This window comes from Rousettus aegyptiacus, unplaced genomic scaffold (genome assembly GCF_014176215.1).
Source record: "Rousettus aegyptiacus isolate mRouAeg1 unplaced genomic scaffold, mRouAeg1.p scaffold_m13_p_3, whole genome shotgun sequence".
In the NCBI taxonomy this organism is placed as follows: Eukaryota; Metazoa; Chordata; class Mammalia; order Chiroptera; family Pteropodidae; genus Rousettus; species Rousettus aegyptiacus.
Genome location: NW_023416306.1, coordinates 125,177,195 through 125,202,220, shown reverse-complemented (window position 1 = coordinate 125,202,220; position 25,026 = coordinate 125,177,195). Strand labels below are relative to the sequence as shown.

The window sequence follows — 25,026 nt, the reverse complement described above, 5'->3', positions numbered from 1 at the left end:
AATCTGTAGAAAAATTTCTATCTTAATATCAACAGTATGTGCTATATTTTATATTAAAACTATATGTTTGTAATACTTATTGTCAAATTCTCTTCCATAGATCTCTACAGATAAAATCTTATATGTTAAGAAATGTTCTGTAGGATTTTTTTTATGAAATGAGAGTCAATTTAAATGATTGTCTCTTGTTCTGGAGGCTGTTATTATAGTTTGGATTTTATCTTGAAGGCAGTGGAAACAAATTTTAATCGATTGAGTGATTTAAGTGATCAGCATTTATGTTTCAGGATAACGGTATGGGCAGCCTTGTGAAGGAGTGACTGGAGGGGAATTGAAACTGCAAGTAAAGATGTTAGCTGTCACTGTAATTGAAGTGGGGAGTAATGAAGTTGGTTAAGAAGTGAAAGAGGGAATGGATAAGGAGTTAGACTTGCCTCGATTTTTGGGTCGAGGTGAAATTTTAATTATCCTAGATATAGTTATTTCTAAATTTAAGATTTTGACTTGTTTGGTGGCTTTTCCTTGCAGCCAGATTGTTTTTGGCTATTTTTAGCTAAGACTAATCTCTGAGATACCAGAAACAGGAAGAGCAGTAGCAAGATGATTTAGTATTTGAAATGCCTGAGAAACCTGCAAATGGTTATCTAAAAAAGAAATGTGTGACTGGATATTTGGGTAAAGAAACTACTCTGAGGAATAAAAGGAAGCCTGAGTCTAGTAAAGGGCTTTATCCTCATCATTTTTTTTTCCTTAGATTTATCCTTTTCTTAAAGGATCCTTACCTTTATAACATTGTAGGATTTTTTATGCCTTTGTAATTTTCCCATAAACTGCTTATGTCTAAGTTATTATTAGTAAAGCCCTTAAAATGGAAAGGGTTTATGCATTTACCTGTGGTCAAAATAATGGGAGAGGAACCCCATGGTTCCTCCAGAGCTTTGAGTTCCTTGAGGAACAGTTTAGACTTGGGTTATTAACTGCATCATCACCCAGAAATCTGCTTATTTTTCTCTTTTGAGTGCCTAATATGTCAAGCACTGTGCTTTGTGTTGGGAAAATATAACAGGCAGGTAAACAGGCAATCACAGCACAGCATTCTAAATAGTAGGTTAGGAAAAATACTAGTCTTTGGAGGTGGGTCAGGGAATGGTTCATGAAGGAAGTAATACAATAGGTGAGAAAGGAAGCCTGGACACAGAAATTTTTGAGGTAAGGGGGTGAAGTACTGATCAAAGCATGCAAACCTCCAGAGTTAAAAGAACCAAGCTTTTTAGGGGAATTGCAAAGGATAAGGGAAGAGGGAATTGCTGGAGAAAATAAAATGCCAGAGATAAAAACACAAGATACTCAAGGTTTTGGGCATTATCCTTAAGTTTGTATGACAAATCTTCACATTTTTAAAGAATGACCTTATGAGATTTTGATTTTAGGAAGATTATTGGCTATAGATTGAGGTTCAAAACAGTGGCAGCTTTCAGAGTCAGTGCATCCAGGGTGGGGCTTTGAAATTTACTTTTTAAAATTTTGCTTTAATTGTTGCATACCCAACTTTTTGAGAACAGCTGAATTAGGAGGATTCTTTAGTATGACTGCATTTTGCTTATCCAAACTGTTACTTCAGTGTTATAGCCAATGGGAATCTTTTTCTCATTTAGGCTGTGTCACACATTTGTCCTTCCTCCAAGACAAGTAAATGAAGAATTAAACTGGGGCCCAATTAGAGTGGGCTTTTCGATATGAGAAATTCAAATATGTTAAAGTTGGCCCAATTTACCAGTGTGTTCAACTTTCTTTTGAAATGCTTATTTCATCTTCTGAGGTACTAGAGTATTTTGTTACAAAGCAAAAGCTAGGAACTACCTGTTTAAAAGAACTGTTTAAATGGAAATTATGTAGAGAAGGGTAGGAGATAGATATATGCATATGAAATATCCCTAATTGGATCTGGTAACTTCTAAGTTTTGGAAGGTTATTAAGAAAATAAAGCATGTAAGTCTCAGGGTGTTGTGGTGTGATCAGTTCTAAGACTCATCAATTCTAAGACCCATGGAGCCAATTGAGATGAATTATGAGCCTTTATTAGCTGGCCAGCTGACTCTCCACCACTCAGGGTCAGAGAATCAGCCCCGAACTCCCAAAAGAGGCAGTTTATAAAGCTTAGAACCACACCCTGGTTAACATCAAACAAGTAAGCAGATTAACCACACCCTGGTTAACATCAAATAAGTAAGCAGATTACAGAAGCAGAAGTAGGCTCACTTGAAAATTTTCCACCCTTAACAAGGGGTGAGATGGAGGAGAAGTGAGAATATGGGCTACAAAAGGAATTTAGAAGATGGGGGAAAGCAAAGGAAAGAAGATGTGAGGGAAGAACAAACTTTACCCTCAAGGTTTTTGCTGGTCTAATAATCAAATCTACATGAGACAGTTTAGCAAGAGAAAATAATCTAATTTAATACATACATATGTATGGGAACCCCACAGGAGAGAGTCAGAAACCCTATATACAAGAGAAGTTCAGAGATAGAAAGGGTGATTAAAGTATATAAGACATCCTGAGCTAGGGATGAGGTATTGCACCTTGGGGGCTTCAAATAGTCATTGCAGGATGATAAAAAGAGACATTTAGTAAATACAAGTTTGCCCCCCACCCCCACAGATAGGTCAGAAGTTGTCTCTGATAATAGTGTATTATGAGTAAGGCCCAGTAATTCCAAATTCTTCTAGGTAAAGGGAGGGGCAGAAATTTCTCTTGAGCCTGCAGGGAAAGTTGCCTTCCTCCCATACCACTGAGGCATATCTTGGGGTGGCTTGTTCTGAAGCCCCACAGAGAAGCTTTCACATGGTGAAGAAAGAATACTTTTTAGGCATCATCCAATTTTATGTCAAAGTCCTATCTACTTTTGTTGCATATAGAAAGGTTTTTCTAGTTACCCAGTCACTTAAACCAGAAACCTGGGAGTTATCTGTACTCTTTCCCTTCAATAGTTGGTTATGCAATCCTCTAAAAAAAACCTTTCATATCTTCTCAGATTTCTCCTAGTCCCTCCCTTTATCCTTTAATTCCTGCCCCATAATATTGGTTAAATTTAAGTGCTCATCTTTTCCACAGAATATTGCACTGATTCCTTGCATTCCAGAGGTCCAAGCACCCTTTAATTTTTCCCCATCTTAATATATGCCCTTTTAAAGATTCATATCTGTTCTTCTTACAACACTCCACTCATAATAGATTAATTGCCTATCTTAAAACTTTTATATTCTTTTTTTCTGCATCTGCTTTTTTTTTAAGCCCCATGAGGGCAGGGATTTAGTCTCTCTTGTTCTCTACTATATTTCCAGAGCCAAGAACAGAGCCTAGCATACACTAGGTGTTCAGAGACTAAAGAGCTATAACTTCAAGGATTATAATAGGCTGCTGCTTTTTAAAAATTAGTTACATATAATTTATATATTACATAATTTCATATATATTTCTATACAGTATTTTATTTGCTTTTCCTAATTGATAGAACACATGTCAAATATCCCAAGATAAATGCATTTCTTTAGGTTTCTCTAGTCTTTGCAGATAGTATTTTTCTTAATCTCAATTGTTCTCTTCTTCCTTCTCCAGAAGGAAGAAAAGGCAATAATATGACTATTGGTTGTTTTTCTTTAAGTGCTTCATGCTCCAGTCTCATCCCTACCCCTTGTCTGTGGTTTCGTTATTAGGATAAGCATTGTTTAGGCAAGCTCTGTAACAGTTCCCTGGAACTATTGTAGAATTGTTTATGTAATAAATATATATTAGAAATTTGTTAAAAGATATATTATTTGCTCATTTGTCCATCATAACTCCTTTCAGTCTACTTTGTAAGTCAGTATTCAGTCCGTGTCCCATTGATTTGTAACCAGAGTACACTTTAATAGTCCTATAGAAACACACCATTAAAAAAAATCTTTAGAATATTAATCAAATTTTAAAAATTATGTTACTAAATGGTGATTCTCATCCTAAAATATTCAAACACTTATTTCGATAGTGAGATTTTTAAGTTTTATTTTTAATTATTTATTTAATCTACCCTCCCTTTTGGTAACTATCAGCTTGTTCTCTATATGTGTTTGTTTCTGTTTTGTTTATTTATTTGTTTTGTTTTTCTTAGATTACACATATAAATGAAATCATACAGTATTTGTTTTTGACTTATTTTACTTAGCGTGATACCCTCTAGGTTTATCTGTATTGTTGCAAATGACAAGATTTCATTTTTTCATTGCTGAGTAATATTCCATTGTGTGTGTATATACATATATACATACATACATACATACATACACATGCACATGCACACACACACAACCCCCACACGCACATACATACCACATCTTAATTCATCTATTGATGAACATCTAGGTTGTTTCCATAGCTTGGCTACTGTAAGTACTACAGTAAACATAGGGGTGCATATATTTTTTCAAATTACTTTTTGTTTTCTTAGGATAAATACCTAGAAAGTGTTATTGTTGGGTCAAATGGAACTCTATTTTTAATTTTTGGAGAAGTCGCCATACTGTTTTTCACAATGGCTGCGTTAATTTACAGTCCGACTAGCAGTGTACAAGGGTTCTCTTTTCTCCACATCCTTGCCAGCACTTGTTATTTGTTGATGTTTTTGATGATAGCCATTCTGACACTCGTGCATGCTGCCTTTGCTTTTGTTCTGTAATGCTTAATTTTTCTGGTGTCATTGTCATCCTGTTTTTAAATTGAGAAACCAGAATTTATTTTTTGTGATCTCTCAATTTTATAATTTTAACAACTAATTCAGTTTAAAAATACACTAACATGTCTGAAAAACATTATAACCTCATTTATAAAGCCTTTCACTGTTCTTTCCTCCTGCAAAGTTAATTGCTCAATCTTTGTATAGTTCTATATGTCAGCCTATAATTTTCAAATATTAATTCAGATACAGATAGTAATATCAAAAAGTTTTTTAAAAACTCATGAAAACTGGTTCAATGAGAAATTGAAATTTATATAGTCAATTTAATAAGGAATGCTGAAATAAAATTGATGATTTATAAAATTGGTTTATAATCCTATTAAGATATTTAGACTGTAGCCTTTGGGATTGGATAATCTCTACTGGACAGAAAGAAATTATTTCTTTATAATGCAACTTTTTTTAAAAGTTTACCTTTAAATTTATAAACTGTCTGGGCCCTAATCAGTTGTAAACAGAAAATAAAACAATCAGATGACCTCAGGTGAACTTAACAGAAAATGCTAGTATGACCTTAAAAGTCACACAATATTTATATCTTACTTTAGATTTTGAGAAATTTATCTAAAACATGCTAACTTTTATGTGTAGTGACCACCATGTCTTTGTATCTTCTCTTTTTAAAATATTAATTTACAAGAGTTTCCAGAATCAGTAATGGAAGACTTAGATCTATATCTTTTGCCCTCTTCTCATTTGTATATTGGTTCCATTTTAAATTGTCTGCAGTTGAGTGCTATTAGAATACTGTCAACTTGGATCTAATAATGTGTTCTCAGGATATACGCAATAATAGAAGTATACATATGTGTGTGTGTGTGTGTGTGTGTGTGTGTGTGTGTGTGTGTGTATTTTTAGGCTAGGCAACCCTTGGTTGACCTCACAGATTGCAAGGACCTTGTCAGTTTACAATCCCTTGTTTTATAATTTTTTATGCCTACAGCACCTGGTTTTCCTAGATGGCCTGACCCTGCTTAGTTTCCGAGATCAGACGGGATCGGGCTTGTTCAGGGAAACATGGCCAGAGACCAATCACAGAACTAGTTTTAAGACTTAAATTTGTAGAACAAAGTCAGTAAGATGCAATTCACTTTAGTAAGCTCAGTTTTAAAGTTTAAATAAGAGTTTCAGAAAGAAAGGGGAAACAAACCAGGTAGAGTGACAAATGTATGCTGGTTTAGGACTTAAGTGTAGGTTATTGTCAATGACCACAAATTTCTAACCAACCTCTGGTCTTTGTCTTCCTCTAAAGTATTGCTGACACGATTATTTTCATAAAGATTGGTCATGTTTCTTTCCTGCTTAAAATTTAAATTGCTTCTTGTTGCCAACACAGTAGACGTTTTGCTTGGCCTGGGAGATCTTCCATTTCCCATGCTTGGTTTCTTCAGCTATGCTTTTCACACCTTACTGTTTTTTGAAAACATAAGCTTTTACTCTTGCTGTCTGTTCTCCGTTTGCCATTTTCTGAATTCTTGGCTTCATCACACAGTTAAATTGGGTTTTCCTTTCCCTTCAGTTCTGGTTGGCCAAGTCCTACATTTCCTTTTAGACCCAACTTTCTTCTTCATGCCACTAATATAACTGTCTAGATTATTCTAGATCAGGAGGATCTCTTTGTCTTAGAAGTTTGGTTGTATTTGTTTATGCAGGTATGCAATCATGTTCTGTATGATAAATCCATGGGTGGATTGTCTCAGTTTCACCTGGAAGATAGTAAGCCACTTTTCATACTTGGGTCACATATAGTGCTTCCTATAGGATTTTTAAAAATATGTCCCACATGTCAATATGTTTTTGTATTTATAGACCTGAAAAATGTCTGAAAATTCCAGTGACAGTGATTCATCTTGTGGTTGGACTGTCATCAATCATGAGGTATGCTATTTAATACTTTTGATAAGGTCATGTATAATATTAGTGTTAGCAAACTGGGCTCATTAAAGCAGCGACCCCCAACCTTTTTGGCACTAGGGACTGGTGCTTCTATGAGAATCTAATGCCTAATGATCTGATGTGGAGGTGAGGCGGTGATGCTAGCACTGGGAAGCAGCAGCAAATACAGATGAAGCTTCGCTCACCCACCTCTCACCTCTTGCTGTGCAGCCTAGGGGTTGGGGACTCCTGCTTTAAAGACCAGTATTTTTCTACATTTAAGCATAAGGTTCCATTGTCTATAGCTTTAACATTTTCCCACTTATACTAAACTTCATTGCTGAAAACTCTTCATGAGTCAGCATCTTCTGCCTTATTTCCTCAGCTTTGAGACAGTAGGCAGATATTTATTGAGTTTATTTATTACTGGTCAGGCCCTGTGCTTTACCTACACTCTCATATAATTTTAAACGACACTCTGATATAGATTGTTCATTCCCATTTCATAGTTGAAAAAACTAAAGCTTGGAGAGGTTAAGTAATTTGGCCAAGAATGTGTAACTAGATAAATAACAGAAGGGAGCATAGAGAACATGTGCTTCACTTCTGATATGTATTAGTAGAACTTAACAGGAAAAGGACTATGGCTAGAACTTTATCACAAAGTGAATTTTATTATAGAAGTGTAATGTTACAGAATTAGCACATAATAAACATTAATTTATTTTCTCACACTGGTAATATTATGTCCATTATAGAAAAATCATAAAATACTGATGAATAGAAGAGATAAAAATCATCCATACCTATTCAGAGTTTTAATGGATTTATCTATAGTTTTCCTGTTTTTTTCTCAGGTCTCTTCATTAATAAAATTTTTTGTTTTTTGTTTTGTTTTATTATTAATAAAAATTTTAAATGGTTTTTTAAAATAATTACTTTGTTAATTTAAGGTTGAGACAACTAGTTAGTCACATCTAGAAAAAAACATTAACAAAAAAAAGATTGCTTTTTCTGCAGGGAAGTTTCAAAATTTAATACCAATTGAGTTTGAGGTGGTTTCTTTTTTTAATGAGTGACTTTTCTGTTTTTAACCTGTTTTCTACAAAGCTTAGATCAACTCCTATAGCAACAACTTCTCCCTCAATGGTAACTACAAGCAAGGCAGCTTTGGGAATCTTCTTGTGAGTGCAAGACAGCAAACCACTCTGGCACTTAGACACGTGTGCCATTAGGGTATTCTGTGTTACAGATGTCTTGTCAAAGAGTAGGTCATATCTGTACTTTTATCCCTCTTCTCTCCATATCTAGTTATCAAGTTCTACTCTTTCTTGCTAGTGTCTCTTATATGTGTTTATTTTCCTTTCCCATTGCCCCCATTCTGATTTAGGCCAGAGTTGGTCTCCCCTGAGATCCCGATTCATCCCTAACCTTGCATCTTGTTTCTACCATTCTTCTGCCACAAACCCAAAGACTTGTATTCAGAATTCTTTAGTACTCAATTCAAAACCCACTCCTTTAATGAATTTTTAAAATTTTTGTTGTTTTGAGTTAATATTTATCAGAACTCAGATCTTTTGATTTCATGTTTCAGTAAACTATAAGAAAAATTGAGGAAGGGGAATGGGGAGAGGCAGAATCTATGTAGTGGTTAATGTTACTTTGCAAAATAAGACACAAGGAAAAAAAATTCAAGATCCACTATTTAAAGAAAAGACAGTCTGATATCAAAGTAGGAAGGACAGCTTGGAATAATGATGAATAATCTAAAATTGTATAATGAATTGTAAAATTCATTGAATGGGTTCATTTTAAGCCTCACCCTTAACGTTTTTTAGTTATACATTGCTGTAATAAGTAGTTATTTGCATAGGGCTTTTTTTCTGAATAGGCTATAAATTTGAATTTTAGATTTGAAATTTGTTATACCCCATAACACCTAACAAAGTGCCTTGCCTAGAGTAGTTCCATAGATATCTAAGTTTAGAAACTGTTATCCTCTGCCTCTGAGATTCACATTTTTTGCTTGGGCTTATAAAATAGAGCATTCAACTTTCGAACTAACTACTCTCTTTTAGAATCTAAACCTATTCTGCTATTGCCCTGCCATAGGCCTTTATGGACTAAATCGAACAAAAGATAGATTAGATACTATTCCCTTTGGAGTATGACAACATCTGGGACTTTTAGTAATAGAAGCATCTACTTGTAGTCAAATCCAGCTTTGAGCAACTGATAGACAAATAACTGATTTTCACTTTTTCTTAGGGGTCTGATATAGAGATGGTGAATTCTGAACATGGTGTAGCCCATGACAACGGTGAGCTCACTCCAGAGTATTCATCTTTAGAGCAAGAGGAGCTACAAGTATTGCAATTAGAGCAGGGAGGTAAGACATTTAAAATATCTGATTTACTTACTTACTAGGATGTGTGAGGGAGGGATATTATGAATCTTGCCTTATTTCTAGGTGGGCAGTTTTTCTGACTAATCTAAATGATCAGGTCATTGAAGGACTAGGATTTTAGTATGGATTAGTGGGCAAGCCTGCAGAGCCCAACTTACCCAGAAGTTTGTTTATTTACAGCTATAGTGTATGTTTGGACCTCCTAGTAACTCTTTAATACTACACATGTAACAAGTAAATAGTACTAGTCTTAAGGCGACTGGTATACAACATTTTTAAGTCATCACAAGGGATTGTTAGAGGTGGTAAATGGTATTTAACTATGTGTAATCTCACTTCCTATGGGATTTGATATCCATATTAATTATATAAAGAATTATGATGCCTTATTAGTGCAAACTCATATTCATATTTAAATTACTTTTAAACTTCTTTTAAAAGTTGCTAAAAATATAAATAGAACCTTTTCCCCTCAGGAGAATACAGCAGAGGTGTCGAGGTTAGAAACATAGTAGATTGTACCTGTTAATCTTGCTGTTAGCCTGTTGATTACCAATTTTATTTGAATAGTGATTGTCATCTTTCATGGGTCAGAGATCTCTTTGGGAATCTGAAAGCTAGGGAGTAGTCTCTCTCAGAGACTATACGTAGTCTCTCTAATAAATTTCCATACTTTCTCAGGAATCCTTGGACCCCAGTCTACCTTTGTTGAGGAGTCTTACCTCCAAATTAATATTCTGTTAGGGACTATATAACATATAAAGATAGTGGGAGTTCCCTCCCCCTTTTTTTTGTAGGGGTTAAATTATATGAGAAATAACATTCAGGATAGAAAAAATGATGAGCAAAAAGATTTTAAACCACCTATAATTTTTTTTCTTTTTTTGGTCTGGAGACAGTTGCTGTAAATATTTGGTGCATGTTCTTTGCTATGCATAAATTTCTATGTTTATTATATATTCTGTTTTTAACTTCTGTTAATATTTTGCAGCCTTTTTTATTAAAAATATAATATTATAAACTCTTTTGTTCGTACATTTTTTCTTTGAGGAGTTTCTTATAAAATATACCTGCTATAGTGACAGCTTTTTCTCTGTTTAAGTTCTTGTTTTTTTTACAGTCTATTTTTTATTGTGAAGAATTCATAATTTGAAGCCATAGTTTTGATTTATGTGTTACCAGACATTGACAGTCATTAGAATAGTGGTACCTTTAGTTTGAATAAACTCAAAGAATGTAGGAAATATGCCATCAGTTTTCTATATTAACAGATTTTTCAACACCTTAGATTAAGATCTTTGGTATTATATAGTAGAGATTATGTTTATTTAGATATTGTATTTTAGTAGCTTTTAAGTGAGTTCAGTTAAATATCTAAAATTACCCTGACAATTTCATGTATTGAAATAATTATATTTGAAATACAGAGATCTTTTTAGCAACAGAAGAGTGACAGTTATAATTGTATGTGTCATTTGATTAAATCCATTTATAAAAAATTAGGAATACCTTTTATGTACCCAGATAATTATAAATGTAGACTATCAGAGTAATAAAGTATAATTAAATTGAATTTTGCTTTGTATCAGAAAGCAGCCAAAATGGCACAGTGTTAGTGGGAGAAACTGCTTATCCAGCTTTGGAGGAAACGAAATCAGCACTTGAGGTAAACCTGTTTTCTACTTGTGGAAGAATATTAAACTTATAGAATACTAATTAAAGCTTCCATTTATAAGTGTGCATACTGTTTCTATTTGAACTGTGAACAATTTTCATTGAAAATTTTGAGATTCCCTAGATAGGTCACTTTTAAGGTTAAAGTTAGCTTCTATTTTAACTCTTGAGATGTCTTTTAATTTAGAAAAGTAATTTCTTGGTAATGTGTTAAAGACTAATTCATTTAACTTCTAATATAATTTTCTTCGGAAATAGGTTGCATTCTTGAATTATATTGAAAAATTAAACTAAAGGGGTTCATATCTAAAATGAAGGTTGGTTTTTAAAATTGAGAACAAACTAAATCTTATCCTTTCATGTTTACTTGACTTCTAGATAAAACTAGATAGCCAAATGATCTTTACATGGCATAGATGTTAAAGTTTATTACATTCATAATCAGGAAAATTTAATCAGCCTTTTATGGGCTCCTTGATTACAGTGTTTCTTACCATGGAACTGGTAAGAAATCTCCTTTCTTTGGTCATTGGGTTGTGAAGTCCACTAGGAATAGGCAGGCAGCAGTTTGATATGATTCTGAGACAGTTACCAACTGGTTGGATGGTGTTTTCAAACTAAAAGATGAAGCTACTATTGAGTAATCTTTACCTGTTGGACAGGATTCATATCTTTTATTTTAAGCCCACATTACCATACTGCCTAAGTACCATTATATATTTTGAACTGTGTGAAAAATATAAGACCCTTAGGTAATTATTGAATTTACTGTTTCTAAAATTATAATTCCTCAGGGAGAGGAAGAAAAGTCACCTGAAGACAATGTCTATTTTGGAACTGTCAGTGACGATTCCGATATTGTTACCCTTGAGCCACCTAAGTTAGAAGAAAATGGAAATCAAGAAGAAGCTATAATTGTTAAAGAAGCACAGAGTCCAGAAGACTTTAACATGGGTTCTTCCTCTAGCAGCCAGTATACATTCTGTCAGCCAGAAACTGGTAAGAACTACTCAAACAATACACTGGTAAGAGAGTTAAGGACTCCTGTGACCACGTTTTATATAATGGCTTATTCTAACTCTAAATCTCAAGTTTTGAATACTTTTGGATTAAATTCAAGAAAATTTTTTGTAAAATCTGTTATATTTAGTGTTTTCCTAAACTTTAAGACCAGAGCACTGTTAGTCCGTTGCTATAACAATAAATACAGTCTCATCATTAAGTAAAAGGCAAAAAAAAAAAAAAGCTTCGAGAAGGTCCGTTAATGTCTCAAAAACTCCAAACAAAATGCATTTGACATTTTTTACATCTTTAAGAGTGGGAGATTGAATCAGTATACCTAAAAGCAGGAGAATGTTAAGATTTTTTCCTGCAGTAATACAACTTTATATTATAGAAATAGAGAAAGAAAATTATTGAATTCTTTCAGATCTATTCAGTAATTATTCAGCCTACCTAATGTGCCAAACAAGGTTCAAGAAGCTAGGAGTACAGCAGTATCCTAAATCCCTGACCTTTGGATTATTCATTTTAGACCGAGTTATGAAAATGTGCCTATTATAAGTCACATTCTCAGTGCAGTTAATACCTGTTGTTCAGACAGAATAATTTGGAGGTTAAAATGTGAGTTCCTGAGCTAATTCTCTTCTAGAATTTTTTGGCTCAGTTTTAGGAACATATATAAATTCTTTCAGTGTGATATAAATATAACTATATACAAGTTACTAGAAAAAAATTAATAAACCTGTAACTAATCCAGAGTTATTAACCCACAATTATAACATAAGGGTGAATTATGGGAAAGAGATCTTGAAACACTGCTAGTGATTCCAACAATTTCCTAATTTGGTGCAAAAACAAGGAATATATAGTGTCTGTTTCAGATCATTTTCATAAACTTGATCATCCTTTAATATTTGTTTGCCAAAATCACGATGGAATGTCTGTTATTGCAGTTTAAGTTAATAAAATGTCAAGGAGAGTTTTTAGCCATCATTTAATGATGAATTATTTTCAAATAGTATATATCAATAGTTTGCCTATAAACAAAAGCTTGAAAACACTTTATTCAAATTTTTAAATACTAATTGGGCATTCATAGTGGTCAGAGAGAAACTTCAGCCTTGGCCAGAATAGTATATATAATATATTTATTTATGAGGGCTAATATAATTGATTTTAGAATTCTTTTTGTTCATCAAATTTTATTTTATTTATTTAAATTTAATATTCACGCTATATTTAAGTACTGTTTTTTTCTTTCTTTTTCTTATTTTTTTAAAGGCTATGATGGTGTAAGAATATTAGTGAGCCAGAAGAGGTAGTCAGTATAAGTAGGAATATTGCAGAAGAGTCCAAGCAGACATTTAAGAAATGATGCTACACTTACTGTTACTTTTTTTCAGAAACTTGGACACTTCTGAGCACATTATTCTGGTTTTTATCTCCTTTCTGAATTTGAACTTCTTGGGAATTTTACAGATTCAGTTAAGAGGAATATTTTATTAGGTGTATTTTTATATATTGCTATCCCTCTCAAAGGAATTAATTATTTCAGTAAAGAAAATGTTAAAAATAACCAAAATGACATTTTGGACTATATTAAAAATACTGTCTAAAAATCAATTGCCCAGAGTTTTTGTTCTCTTTCCTTTACCTTTCATTTTTGGTTTGTTAATTTCCTGCTACTCATTGCTAGTTTATTTTGTTTCTTTCTTTTCCTTCTCCATCTCTATAGGATTTCAACTTCGGTTTTTTCTTCTTCTAAAGTAGATTCTCATCTACTTTGTTGATTTAAGAACACTCCCTACTTCCTTTATATAACTCTTCTCCCAAGAAAGCAAAGTTGGTAGTTGTAGAAAAGTTTATATTGTATATATGTTTTTTAAAAAGGCGGCATGATTGTTAGATTTGGATGGAACACTAATAAAAATGTTAAGTGATAATTAAGTATTTTCAATTCTCTTTTTTCCTTTTTATTCTTTATAATAAAGCTTTATACATCTTTTTTCCTGTTTATTCACAAAAGAAAGGTGGTGGGAGAAGCTGTGGAAGATTCCCGAATGCATAAGGGGATGGGATGATCAGCTGAAACACCATGTTCCTAGCCAACTCGCTTTCAAAGGTGGTGTGACTAAATCTATCAGCTTTTCTAGAGCTGAGTGTGCCTAGTCACATTTACTATTTACTTAGTGCTTTAAAGATATCTCTTGTCAGCTATGATACTCTAAACAGGTGTTCAAAATTGATCTTGTAATCAAGCTGGCTAAGCTTATTGCATGCTTTTACATTGCTTGCATCTTGGATTGTGGGCCAAATTAAACTTTAAAAGACGTTTAAAAATCAAAATATTTCAGCTATCATATGTATGGGTTAAAAAAGATGGAAGCATTAGATAAAGATGTGAATTTATTAATAGGAGTTAGGCTGGTTTGTTTACTTAGAATAGAATATGAAGGCAATATGTTAATGTAAAATTGAAAGTTTATTTAATGAATTTTGACAAATATTTTGTTTTTTACATTTACCCATCTTAATACTGTCAGAAAATCTGACTTAAATACTCCAGCCATGATCATGAATGCTTTTGTATTATGTAATGCTTTGTTTAAGTCTTCCTTTCTTTCTCTTTATCCAAGAAATGTAACCTCACAGCTGAGGCGACGGCATCTTGGAAAAACTAGTGATCAAGAATAACCAGATAAACATGATGGGCATAAGGGTCATGACCAAAAGATCTCTCAGTGGCATCTGTATTACTAAACACTAGGAATATTCATTTATTCAGTAGTGCTTTCTGTTTTTGTGTTTGTTGTTGTAAGTGTGAAAATTAACTGAATCCTCCATGATCCTTCTTTACAAAGTATTGCCTAACCTAAGTCATCAGCTTTCCTGTGGCATGGGTATCCTATCTTCTGAACTGTCTTTTGCTTTTTTGAAGCATGTTGTTTTGGAGCTGTGTATACCAAATTCAAGTTCACATTTTATCCTTACTTTTAGTGCTTCTTTTTCATTCTAATTGGCCTGTGGGAATTATTACTGGGTCATCTAATCTGTGTCAACATATAGTTTATTGCTATATGGAACAGTGTTAACAAATTATACATTTGAAAAAACTGAACGTGATTTTTTCCAGTGGATATATTTCCAGGACTTGAGATTTCTTATGGATTTTTTTTTTTCAATTTGTTGTTTACTATTCTTTTCATAAAGGAGCAGCACCAGACTAGTTCTTAATATCGAAGATAGTTTTTGTGTCACTTCCTCATGCTGACATATTTACTAGAGGGTAAAATTAATAACCTTCTAGTAAGAGTGGCAGTTGAAGGGAAGGGCTCATCTGACTTCTGGAAACCTGTGTTAAACTATAGTGTTTTGAACTCAATTGTGGACTCATAGGATCGAAGGGAGACTAGAGTCCACATATACCCAAGGAAACTGTCAGTAGTTAACTGTACTTTGTTACAAGAACTGCTTATATGTCCCTTAAATAGTTGAGCTTAAATTACCTCTATTTGAAATTGAATGAAGAGATGGAGATTTTTTTTTCTTCTAGAGATAGTATTTATTTATAGCTGTAATAGCAAATAAATTTATTATGCTATGAGAATGATCGTTCTAGCAGTGTAAACTATGAGAGGTTTAAAAAAACATCTTCAGAGGGACAGAATATGATTAACAGATTCTTGTGTATCACAGTTGGAATTTTTTTGACGTTATGTTGATAAACTTGGAAACTTGAGTTTTTGTGTTTTTGTTTTTGGCTGTCTTATGTGAGAAAAAAAAAGGCATGTAGGGATGGCATTAAGTCATATTTACTGGGAAAATTTCTCTAAAGTTTTAATATTTATTTACATTTTTTTTTAAATAGTATTTTCATCTCAGCCTAGCGATGATGAATCAAGTAGTGATGAAACCAGTCATCAGCCCAGTCCTGCCTTTAGACGACGCCGTGCTAGGAAAAAGACCGTTTCTAGTTCAGAATCTGAAGAGCGACTGCTTGCTGAACAAGAAACTGAACCCTCTAAGGAGTTGTGTAAACGCCAGTTCAGTAGTGGTCTCAATAAATGTGTTATACTTGCTCTGGTGATTGCAGTCAGCATGGGATTTGGACATTTCTATGGTAAGTATTTGAAAAGTTGTTATACATATACTGATGGGATAGTGTAGAAGCACTTTCCTAAGAGTGAGGAATTCTGGGATCTGTTTTAGTGTCATAGAATGTATGACTTTGGAAAGCTTACAACTTGTTTGAACATACCTCACAAAGCTGTTTTCGCTTAAATTAGGCAGTTTTATTTAAGAAATGTAAGGATTATTAGCATGTATTTTTTTTTTTAAGGAAAAGATTGGAAGATTAAAAATCTGAAATACCATGAGGGAGATCATTTTAATTTAGAATCACAAACTAGTTTTAATTGCAACTTTATTGGGATTATTTAAATCCCAGTTTAAATAGCTATCGTTGAAATGTCCAATAATTGGTGTCCAATTATTTTTACCTTCCAGTATCATGCAAGCTTTATAATTTGTGACATTTGTTGTTGCTTCTATGATTCACATGCATTGAGAATGTGTTTTATAGTTTAGTATTATACTTTGCTCACTATTATTCTTGTTAGTGTTTATGTACATTGATTATCTTCCTAGTGCAAATCTTTTGAAGTCTCAGGTGAAAAGAAGAAGGAGTTCTATATGGTGGTATTTTTCACTTGGGAGCCTAACCATTGAAATTTTTTTAAGGTACAAAGATGAGAGTGTTTGAGAACTGAACAGTCACACTCCGTTCTATTAGAATTTTTTAAAAAACATTTTAAACAAATGTCTTAGATCTTGTCAACTTCACAAATTATCTACTTTTAGGTTTTTTGCCTACATAATCCACAGTTTAACTTTCCAAAATATTCTTGTTTGGCTAGTTTCTTCTACCAATGTGTTCCTTTTGTAAAGATTGAAGGATTATGTGTACCCTGTGTTGATTTGTAGAAAAGATACATTATTCAACATAATATAATATTAGGATAAACTTAATGAAGGCAACACTTGTTTTAAGTCAGAGTCAGTAAAATGTTTCTTTTTGTATTTACTTCATATTAATAAAAATAAATATTTAGATTTCGTGTTGACAGTCTGCTTGAATTTAATACTGAGATACTATAATTTGTACCCTCCTTTGAAATTGGTTTCCTCCATTGAAATTGGTTGTAATGAGATTTGACTTGAAATATACTTAACTTTGTATATTATCTAGTTTGAGCAAATGTATGAATGTGTTTTTTTGAGCATGATTTTTTTCCCCCACAGGTAAACATGGAGGTAACAATGGAGAAGGTCTTATCTTAATCTTTTTTTCCTACTAAAAAAATAATTGAACAGTAATTTAATGTTAATCCAAATTCCATTAAAACCTCACCAGCTGCATGACCTTTAACTCTTTTATAGAAAGGTCAATTTAGAGAAGAGTGCTTTCAAAATTGAGAAATTATTGCTGTTACTTAGGATTTTGTTTACTTGGAAAATTTACTTTAATAATTATATTTAATAAAACGTTTTCCTATACTTTTTCAAATTAGCTTTTCAGAATATGAAAAGACTGGGTAATAGAATATGAAGTAGGTTCAAATAGTAATTGGCTCAATGAACTTAAAAAACTTACCTGAATGACTTAGTTTTTCAAGGTCACTATTTAAAGGACATCACATTTTTTCTTAATTCTGGCACTAATTGCAACACTTGAAGAGCTCATTTGAGTTGACTTCAGAGCTACTTTGAATTTCTCATGCACCACTCAGTCATTGTACTCTAGAGTTAGTCATTTGTTTTGTAATTATTTAACAAAAAGATACTACTAAGTGAATCACTCAGAACATTCACCAGCCTTGACTTCATATAAATCTGGAGTTTCAGACCCATCCTGGAAGGAAAAGAAAACTAATATCACTGAGGATAGTAAAAGAATTTACTGCAGGTATTTGGGATTACTTCAGATTATGAAAGTGTTTACGAAAGTTTAAAGAAAAATCTTCATGTATGAAGCACCTACCTATCTTCCTTACTTTTTCTTTGCTGGTAGACTGTTAATATACTAAATTATCAGTGGAGTTCAATTGATTTGGTTTTTCAAAAAAGTTGCTTTAAGTATTGACAGGCTGCCCAGCTCTTCGGCAGGCAACATAACAACATAAGTAGATGCCTCATTATGTAGCATAAACACAGATTGTAGCTCAAAGGCTACTCTTACTGAGTCATCCTGGAGGTGGTAGGATTTGAGTCTTGTCTGGTCTTATGCTTATGCTAGGTGGGAGGAAAGGGTAATATTCCAATGGAGAACCTGATAACTTGAAAGTATACTTGCTGAGTTTGGGAGTAGTGGGAAGACTGCTTGGACTATAGCAGAATTGATATTTAGAAATAATAGAGTATAAGGTCAGAATATGCAGGATGTTATTATACTGTAAAACATCTTGGAATACAGGTAGGAGAGTTTGATTTATAGAGTGACCTGATGGCAGTGATTTTAGAAGAAAAGTACTGGAAAGAAAATGGTATGGGAAAAATTAGAACAGTCTGTGGAATGTTTTGTAATTTAGGTATTTGTTGACAAGGGCCTTAACACTTAAAGCAATTGTGGGATGGCGAGAAGGTTGGTGAAATAAGAGACATTGAAGTAATAAAGAGAAACAGAACTTTGAGCCGGGATACTTGAAATATTGGTGGCTTATTTTTTAAATTGCAGGACAATGCTAGCTGTTTTACTTTTGGAGGTGAGAGTGTTAACTGAGGAAGAGTTTTGTTATATGATAAAGCGAATAGATAGCCAGTTTGGTTTGTTTTTATCCAACTTTATTCTAGAATGGTTTAGGCAACTGTTGAAATTCAGTTTTTTGTTTTTGTTTTTTTTTCCTATGAAGATGCCCCAAACATTGCACCCAATAGGTAGCTGGATAAATTGGCCGGAAGCTCTGGTGTGATTGGGACTCTTAACTGTAGAAGTCTTACAGCAGTGATAGCAAAAACTGACAGTAGGTTAATGTGATTAAGATAGGATCATCGGTAGACCTGCACACATGAACGGAAGGCCAGGTTGTACTTCGGGCAGTAACGCTTTATAGTTAGGCAGCTGAAGATGTAGGGGGGTAAAAACCCCAACAGTGAGCTTGATAAAGGCTACATAAAAATAGTCATCAAATATACACTATGTAATGGTACTATCGATTCTGATCTCAACACATAGTTTTAGGTTATTTTCCAGTGGGCAAAAGATTTCATCCTATTTGCAGTTTGAAAAGAAACAGATTTTCTGTCACTCTGAGAACTACAGATGTATTTATTTCAACATTTAAAAAAGCCTGAGAGTCTTTTGAGTAATATTAAAATAAATTAGCCATGCTTTTATAAATCAAAATTTAAAGAGAGGAAGTGAATCCTAATAGAATATCAGCTGTTCACTGATAACAGTTGTTTGTAATTTGGCAAAAGTTTTCTCTTGTTTTTAAAGATGTATTAAATTAAAAATTAATTTTTTAGCAGTAAGAGAAGAAATAGTAAGCTATCATTATATCTTTTTGTTACAAAATTCTTTTATATGTTTACATAATGCTCTGCCACTCAGTAGATGTAGTCTTAAGGTTGTCAAATGCATTTTGCCTTATTTTTGATTTAGTGTTTTTTCTTCTCATGCATGAAGCATGTAGTAGTAGCATGTGAACAGCATGTCTTGGAAAATTAACATTTTTATTTTTTAAGGTGAAAATATAGAGCATTCTAATTGGTTTAATATTCTTTTATCACTGCTGGGATAGGGACAGTGTTACTCCAGTATAGACCTAACCAATGCAGGATTCTTCAGATTTGGCTTTGAGAGTGGTGGGTAATCACAGTTAGCCAGTTATTTTCCTTGCTATACTTTTTGGGTTTGTGATATATAATTTAGGCAAATATAGTGAGAAAAAAACAGACATTTTTGTTTTTCTTTATTATAACTTGTGACTAGACTCCATGGTTCATTTCTTTGGAGGAATGCAACACTTTATGTACCTCAGCGGTCCCTCAAAAACAACAAACTTGAGTGCCTTCAATATCAATATAGTAAGATTAAAAGACATTACATAAATTGTTTTCTTTGTTAGGGTTATGTGGGCTGGCTTGTTTTAATAAAAAATACAGTGAACTGCTTAAATGTCCCTGGGTGTACGCTAAAAAAAAATACAAAACATATTAACTTACTTGGCCTGATTTATATTATATTAACATATATCCACCACCACTCAAGTGACACCATGAGATTTTATTTATTCTTTGTTTATATATTCAGAATTTTTATAGAACTTAAGTGCTGGTATTTTGAAGAAAACAATCTTATCTGGATTAAATAGTTAAATATATGCAGATTAAATATTTTTTTATCTTTTAAAATATTGTTAATCATAATATTTATGTTATCTTTAATAAAAATTTGTATTTTTAGGCACAATTCAGATTCAGAAGCGTCAACAGTTAGTCAGAAAGATTCATGAAGATGAATTGAATGATATGAAGGATTATCTTTCCCAATGTCAACAGGAACAAGAGTCTGTTACAGATTATAAGGTGTGTATTACTGATACATTTTATAAAATAATTGTTAGCCAATAATTATTATGCTATTCAGATACAAGTACAGTGCAGATTAGTAAATCAATAATAATACTGGTAATTGTTGATTACTTGCTGTGTCCTAGTCACTTTTGTATCTCACATTTAGTATTTCTCATTTCTTACCACAGCCCCGTGAATTAAGCAAGTATTAACTTCATTTTAAAGACTGGAAAGAGGTTCAAAAAAGTTAAGTAACTTTCCCAAGGCTAGCAACTGGCAGAGCTGAATTTAATTCCATTTATGTGACTTAGTCCTAATCATATATTATTGTTAACATTATTTTAAATTTATATACACACACACACATATGTATATATATCATTATTACCTTTATTTTTACAGAGCTGAACAAAACATTTTCATTTATGAGAGAGAAAGAGGAGAGTTTGTAGCCTAAGCTCTTCCCTTGACCAAGGGAAATAATCAGCCAGTTATTTTCCTTTGGTTTCTTCTTAATTCTGATGAAAGAGAGAGCATGTTATACTTTCCTACTTAAAATCACCTAGCTTCAGTAGGACTGTGCTGTTCATCCTGTATAGTTACCTAACACATTTATGGGTTTATGAGAAAGTCAAATAGCTGGTTCTCTATCTATTTCTTCCTTGGGAAGGGCATAGACATTGTAGATAAACTCGGGGTAGGAAAGAAAACTGTCCTTTTTCCTTCAGTTCCCCCAAATTTCTTTCATAATTTATGTATCCCTTGTAGGGTTATGATTACATTTATTTTGAAGATAGAATCCTACTTGACAACTGTATTAAATCTTTCAGGGAGGGACTACTGAAGTTAATTGTGTAGTTTTCCCTACCTTGATCAGAGGATGTTTTCAAGAGAATAGCCATTTTCTTCCTCTCCACCATGGTTTCATGGTTTTTGGGAGACTGGCCCTACATAGATTGTAAAATCTGAGTCAGTTCTTGCAGAGTTCTTGTCTCCAGCTGTTAAATGTAGTTTGGATTTTGAAGATCTTCATGGAAGACCTGCCCAGGATCTACTTACTAGTCACTTAATTCAAGAATATCGAGTTTACTGGATATGGCATTTTGTGCCCTTCAGGCATTCTGTGGCTCTCTGTGCCTGGGCATTTTTTAAAGATAATGCTACATTACTCTGTTCTGCTCCACAGACCACTTCTGATGGGGAAATGAAACTTGTTTACTTTCACACAGCAGATGAAATAACTTTAATGATATTTTAAATTTTAATTTCTCTGAAGATTAATGAGCCAGATAGTGAAACATCCCTTTCAGATAGTTATTTTTCAAGTAGAAAATACTGTCATTCTCTTAAAGGACTTTTTTTTTTTTTTTTTTTGCTTGTTTCAGCAAATTGATATTTTTCTAGTCTGATTCAAATGGGATAGCCATTCTGTGGAAAATTAAGCAAAATTTAAGTATTATTTTGCTGATTTATATATTACATTATTTTAACTGGCTGGATAGTGCTAATAACCATTAACTTATATAAACAGACTGTTCATAGTTTCTTACTGTTTTGGTTAAAGTCAATTACTAGTAAATATGTTCAAAGAAAAATCAGACCACTCAGGGCTACCTTGAGCTGCAGCAAAATTCTGCAAAACTGATTGAACACGATTTCTGTCAAGGGTCCTGACCTTGGAATTATATCGCTAATCTGTTAACAGTTCTTTCAAAAGATTATTTGAAATTGGGGGAATTAGTTACAAATGTTACCAAGATTCAGTCCTCCAAAGTGCAGGAGAAATGATATGATTTATCAGAATTTAGAGATGTTAATTTGCATAGGACTAAGATTATTGAATTTTTTCCTTCTAAGAGTGCAGTGAATTTAAAGAGAATTTTTTGAAGCTTAAAGTCATCTCTAGATATAATTTTACTTTTAAAGATAATCTCTCTCACCCAAAGATAAGAGAAGCCTTTAGTCCTGGCTTAATTCTCTCTAGGAGCCATCTCAGAAGAAACTTGGAGTCCTGTAGTCAACAGAAGGCCTGTCTCCTTTTCTCCTAACTTCTTAGTGGGCCTAGAAATGGTTAAAGACATCATGTGATTATGGGAAACACTAATCAGAAGCACCCTATCTCTCTTTTCAGAATCTTAGGGCTTAAACCAAACTAGCTAATTTTTTTTCTGCTTTTAAATTATTTGAACATGCTATGCTCTTATTTTGATATAGCTCTCTGCTGTGCATTTTCTTACATATGTTTTTTTCTAATTTTTATATATCGGAAAAACTGTATAAAGGATAGTCTCTGCAGATACAGATACTAAACATTTATGGAGTATTATATCTTAAAGATTTAAATCAGTTTTTAAAACACTTGACATTTTTCTTTTTTCTCTTTCAAAAAAACTTAGTCATTGAAGGAAAACCTTGCAAGGTGTTGGACCGTTACTGAATCAGAGAAGATGTCCTTTGAAACTCAGAAAAAGAGCCTTGATACAGAAAATCATTATTTAAGAGTATCTCTGGAGAAGGAAGAAAAAGCCTTGTCTTCATTACAGGAAGAGTTAAGGAAACTCAGAGAACAAATTAGAATATTGGAAGATAAAGGGACAAGTACAGAGTTAGTTACAGAAAATCAGAAACTTAAGCAGCATTTGAAAGAAGAAAAGCAGAAAACACACAGCTTCCTTAATCAAAGGGAGACGCTATTGGCAGAAGCAAAGATGCTAAGGCGGGAACTGGAACGGGAACGACTGAAAACCATGGCTTTAAGGGTGGAACTTCAGCAGATAAGCTCTAGCAATCCAGACTCTCCCAAAGTATTGACTGAAAAAAAGGAAGTAGAAATCTTACGGGAAAGACTCACTGAGCTGGAGCGGAAGCTAAATTTTGAACAGCAGCGTTCTGATTTGTGGGAAAGACTGTATGTTGAAGCAAAAGATCAAAATACAAAACAAGAAACAGATGGAAAAAAGAAAGGGAGCAGAGGAAACCACAGGGCTAAAAATAAGTCAAAGGAAACATTTTTAGGTTCGGTTAAGGAAACATTTGATGCCATGAAGAATTCTACCAAGGAGTTTGTGAGGCATCATAAAGAAAAAATTAAGCAGGCTAAAGAAGCTGTGAAAGAAAATCTGAAAAAATTCTCAGATTCAGTTAAATCCACTTTCAGGCATTTCAAAGATACCACCAAGAATATCTTTGATGAAAAGGGTAATAAAAGATTTGGTGCTACAAAAGAAGGAGCAGCTAAAAAACCAACAGTTTTCAGTGAATATTTACATCCACAGTATAAGGCACGTACACAAAACCAGAATAGTAGAGGCTCTACTACGCAAAGAGAGGGAAGGAAAGAAAAGCCAATTCACTTTGAAGAATTTGGAAAAAATACAAATTCACAGAAATGCAGTGCTGAGCATGGCTGTAGTGAAAATTATAATTCCTTCAGAAAGGCTTGTTCTGGTGTATTTGAATGTGCTCAACAGGAATCCATTAACCTTTTTAATATGAAAGTGTTGAATCCTGTAAGGATAGATGAATTTAGACAGTTAATTGAAAGGTACTTACTAGAAAAACTGGATAGTTTTCATCATTGGAAAGAACTTGATCAATTCGTCAATCAGTTTTTCGTACATGGTGTCTTTATACATGATCAGAAGCTCTTCACTGACTTTGTTAATGATGTTAAAGATTATCTTAACGACATGAAGGAATATCAAGTAGATAATGATGGAGTGTTTGAGAAGTTGGATGGATACATATATAGACACTTCTTTGGTCACACTTTTTCCCCTCCGTATGGACCCAGGTCGGTTTATATAGCACCATGTTGTTATAATAGTTTTTAACATTTGTAGATTGGATAGTATTTTATCATTTGATAAGTTTTTTGCAGTGTTACTATTTGTAAAAACAACAACAACAACAAAAAAAAAAGTACTATTTGTAAAAGTACTTTATTGCCAGAAAATATAGAATAAATTAAAAGATATAATTTTAAGTTAATAGCTTATTACAGGCTAAAATTTTCATGTAATCAGTTTGACTTGAGCAAATGGTTTAATATTTACCTTAAAAATCAGTTAAGGATATATAAATCCTATTTTAGCTTATTTCATTTCTTTTCATTTTAGTCTGTATGAAAAGATAGTTAAGTGAAATTATTTTCCTTTAATCTTTCATTTATTTACTTACTTTGAGAAGCTAGGAGTGAACAATACAAATTTCACTCTAAAATTAGAAGAGCTTATGTAAACAGTTGGGATGTCCGACATATTTTCATTTGTCTATTCCATTTACCACCTAATTATGATGTTAATATACTTATTACAAAATTATTGTTGATAAAGGGAGAGGCATGATCAAAGAGGCACACTTAGCAAGCCACAAGTTCTAATGTGTGTGCTTTATGTACATCTTTTCAAAATAACTTTGTATGCATTGCTTACAGCTTTACATTCTGTAACATGAAACGTGCCTAATCTTCAAATGTTAGCTTTTTTTTTTACTTTTGAGATAGTGATATATGTATATACACATACATATATATATCTTAATAAATGTAATGTGTCTATAAAATAATGAGACTGATTCTGGTGTCTTTAGTCAATTGTAACTAGTGCTTATAATGAGCAAGGAACTGTGAAGCTATCCTGAGGAAACAAATGAAAAATTCTTGCTGTCAAGGAGTTCACAAACTTTTAGAGAGTTAGATAAAATTAATGAAATTGAGGTATG

At 33.0% G+C, this 25,026-nt stretch overlaps 1 protein-coding gene across 5 annotated transcripts in view; it reads left to right on the top strand.

The window, feature by feature from the left end:
* CCPG1 (cell cycle progression 1) overlaps window positions 1–25,026 on the top strand; it is a 53,806-nt gene that overhangs the window by 11,007 nt on the left and 17,773 nt on the right. For 4 of the 5 annotated variants that reach the window (XM_016158192.2, XM_016158198.2, XM_016158176.2 and 1 more), the window contains exons 2-9: window positions 6,582–6,650; window positions 8,916–9,036; window positions 10,644–10,720; window positions 11,523–11,727; window positions 13,757–13,852; window positions 15,599–15,850; window positions 20,195–20,316; window positions 22,701–24,097. In XM_016158192.2, the coding sequence (XP_016013678.2) occupies window positions 6,591–6,650; window positions 8,916–9,036; window positions 10,644–10,720; window positions 11,523–11,727; window positions 13,757–13,852; window positions 15,599–15,850; window positions 20,195–20,316; window positions 22,701–24,097 (2,330 nt within the window). In that variant the 5' untranslated portion in view covers window positions 6,582–6,590. The remainder of the gene's footprint in view (window positions 1–6,581; window positions 6,651–8,915; window positions 9,037–10,643; window positions 10,721–11,522; window positions 11,728–13,756; window positions 13,853–15,598; window positions 15,851–20,194; window positions 20,317–22,700; window positions 24,098–25,026) is intronic. The other variant, XM_016158203.2, reaches the window with a different exon arrangement.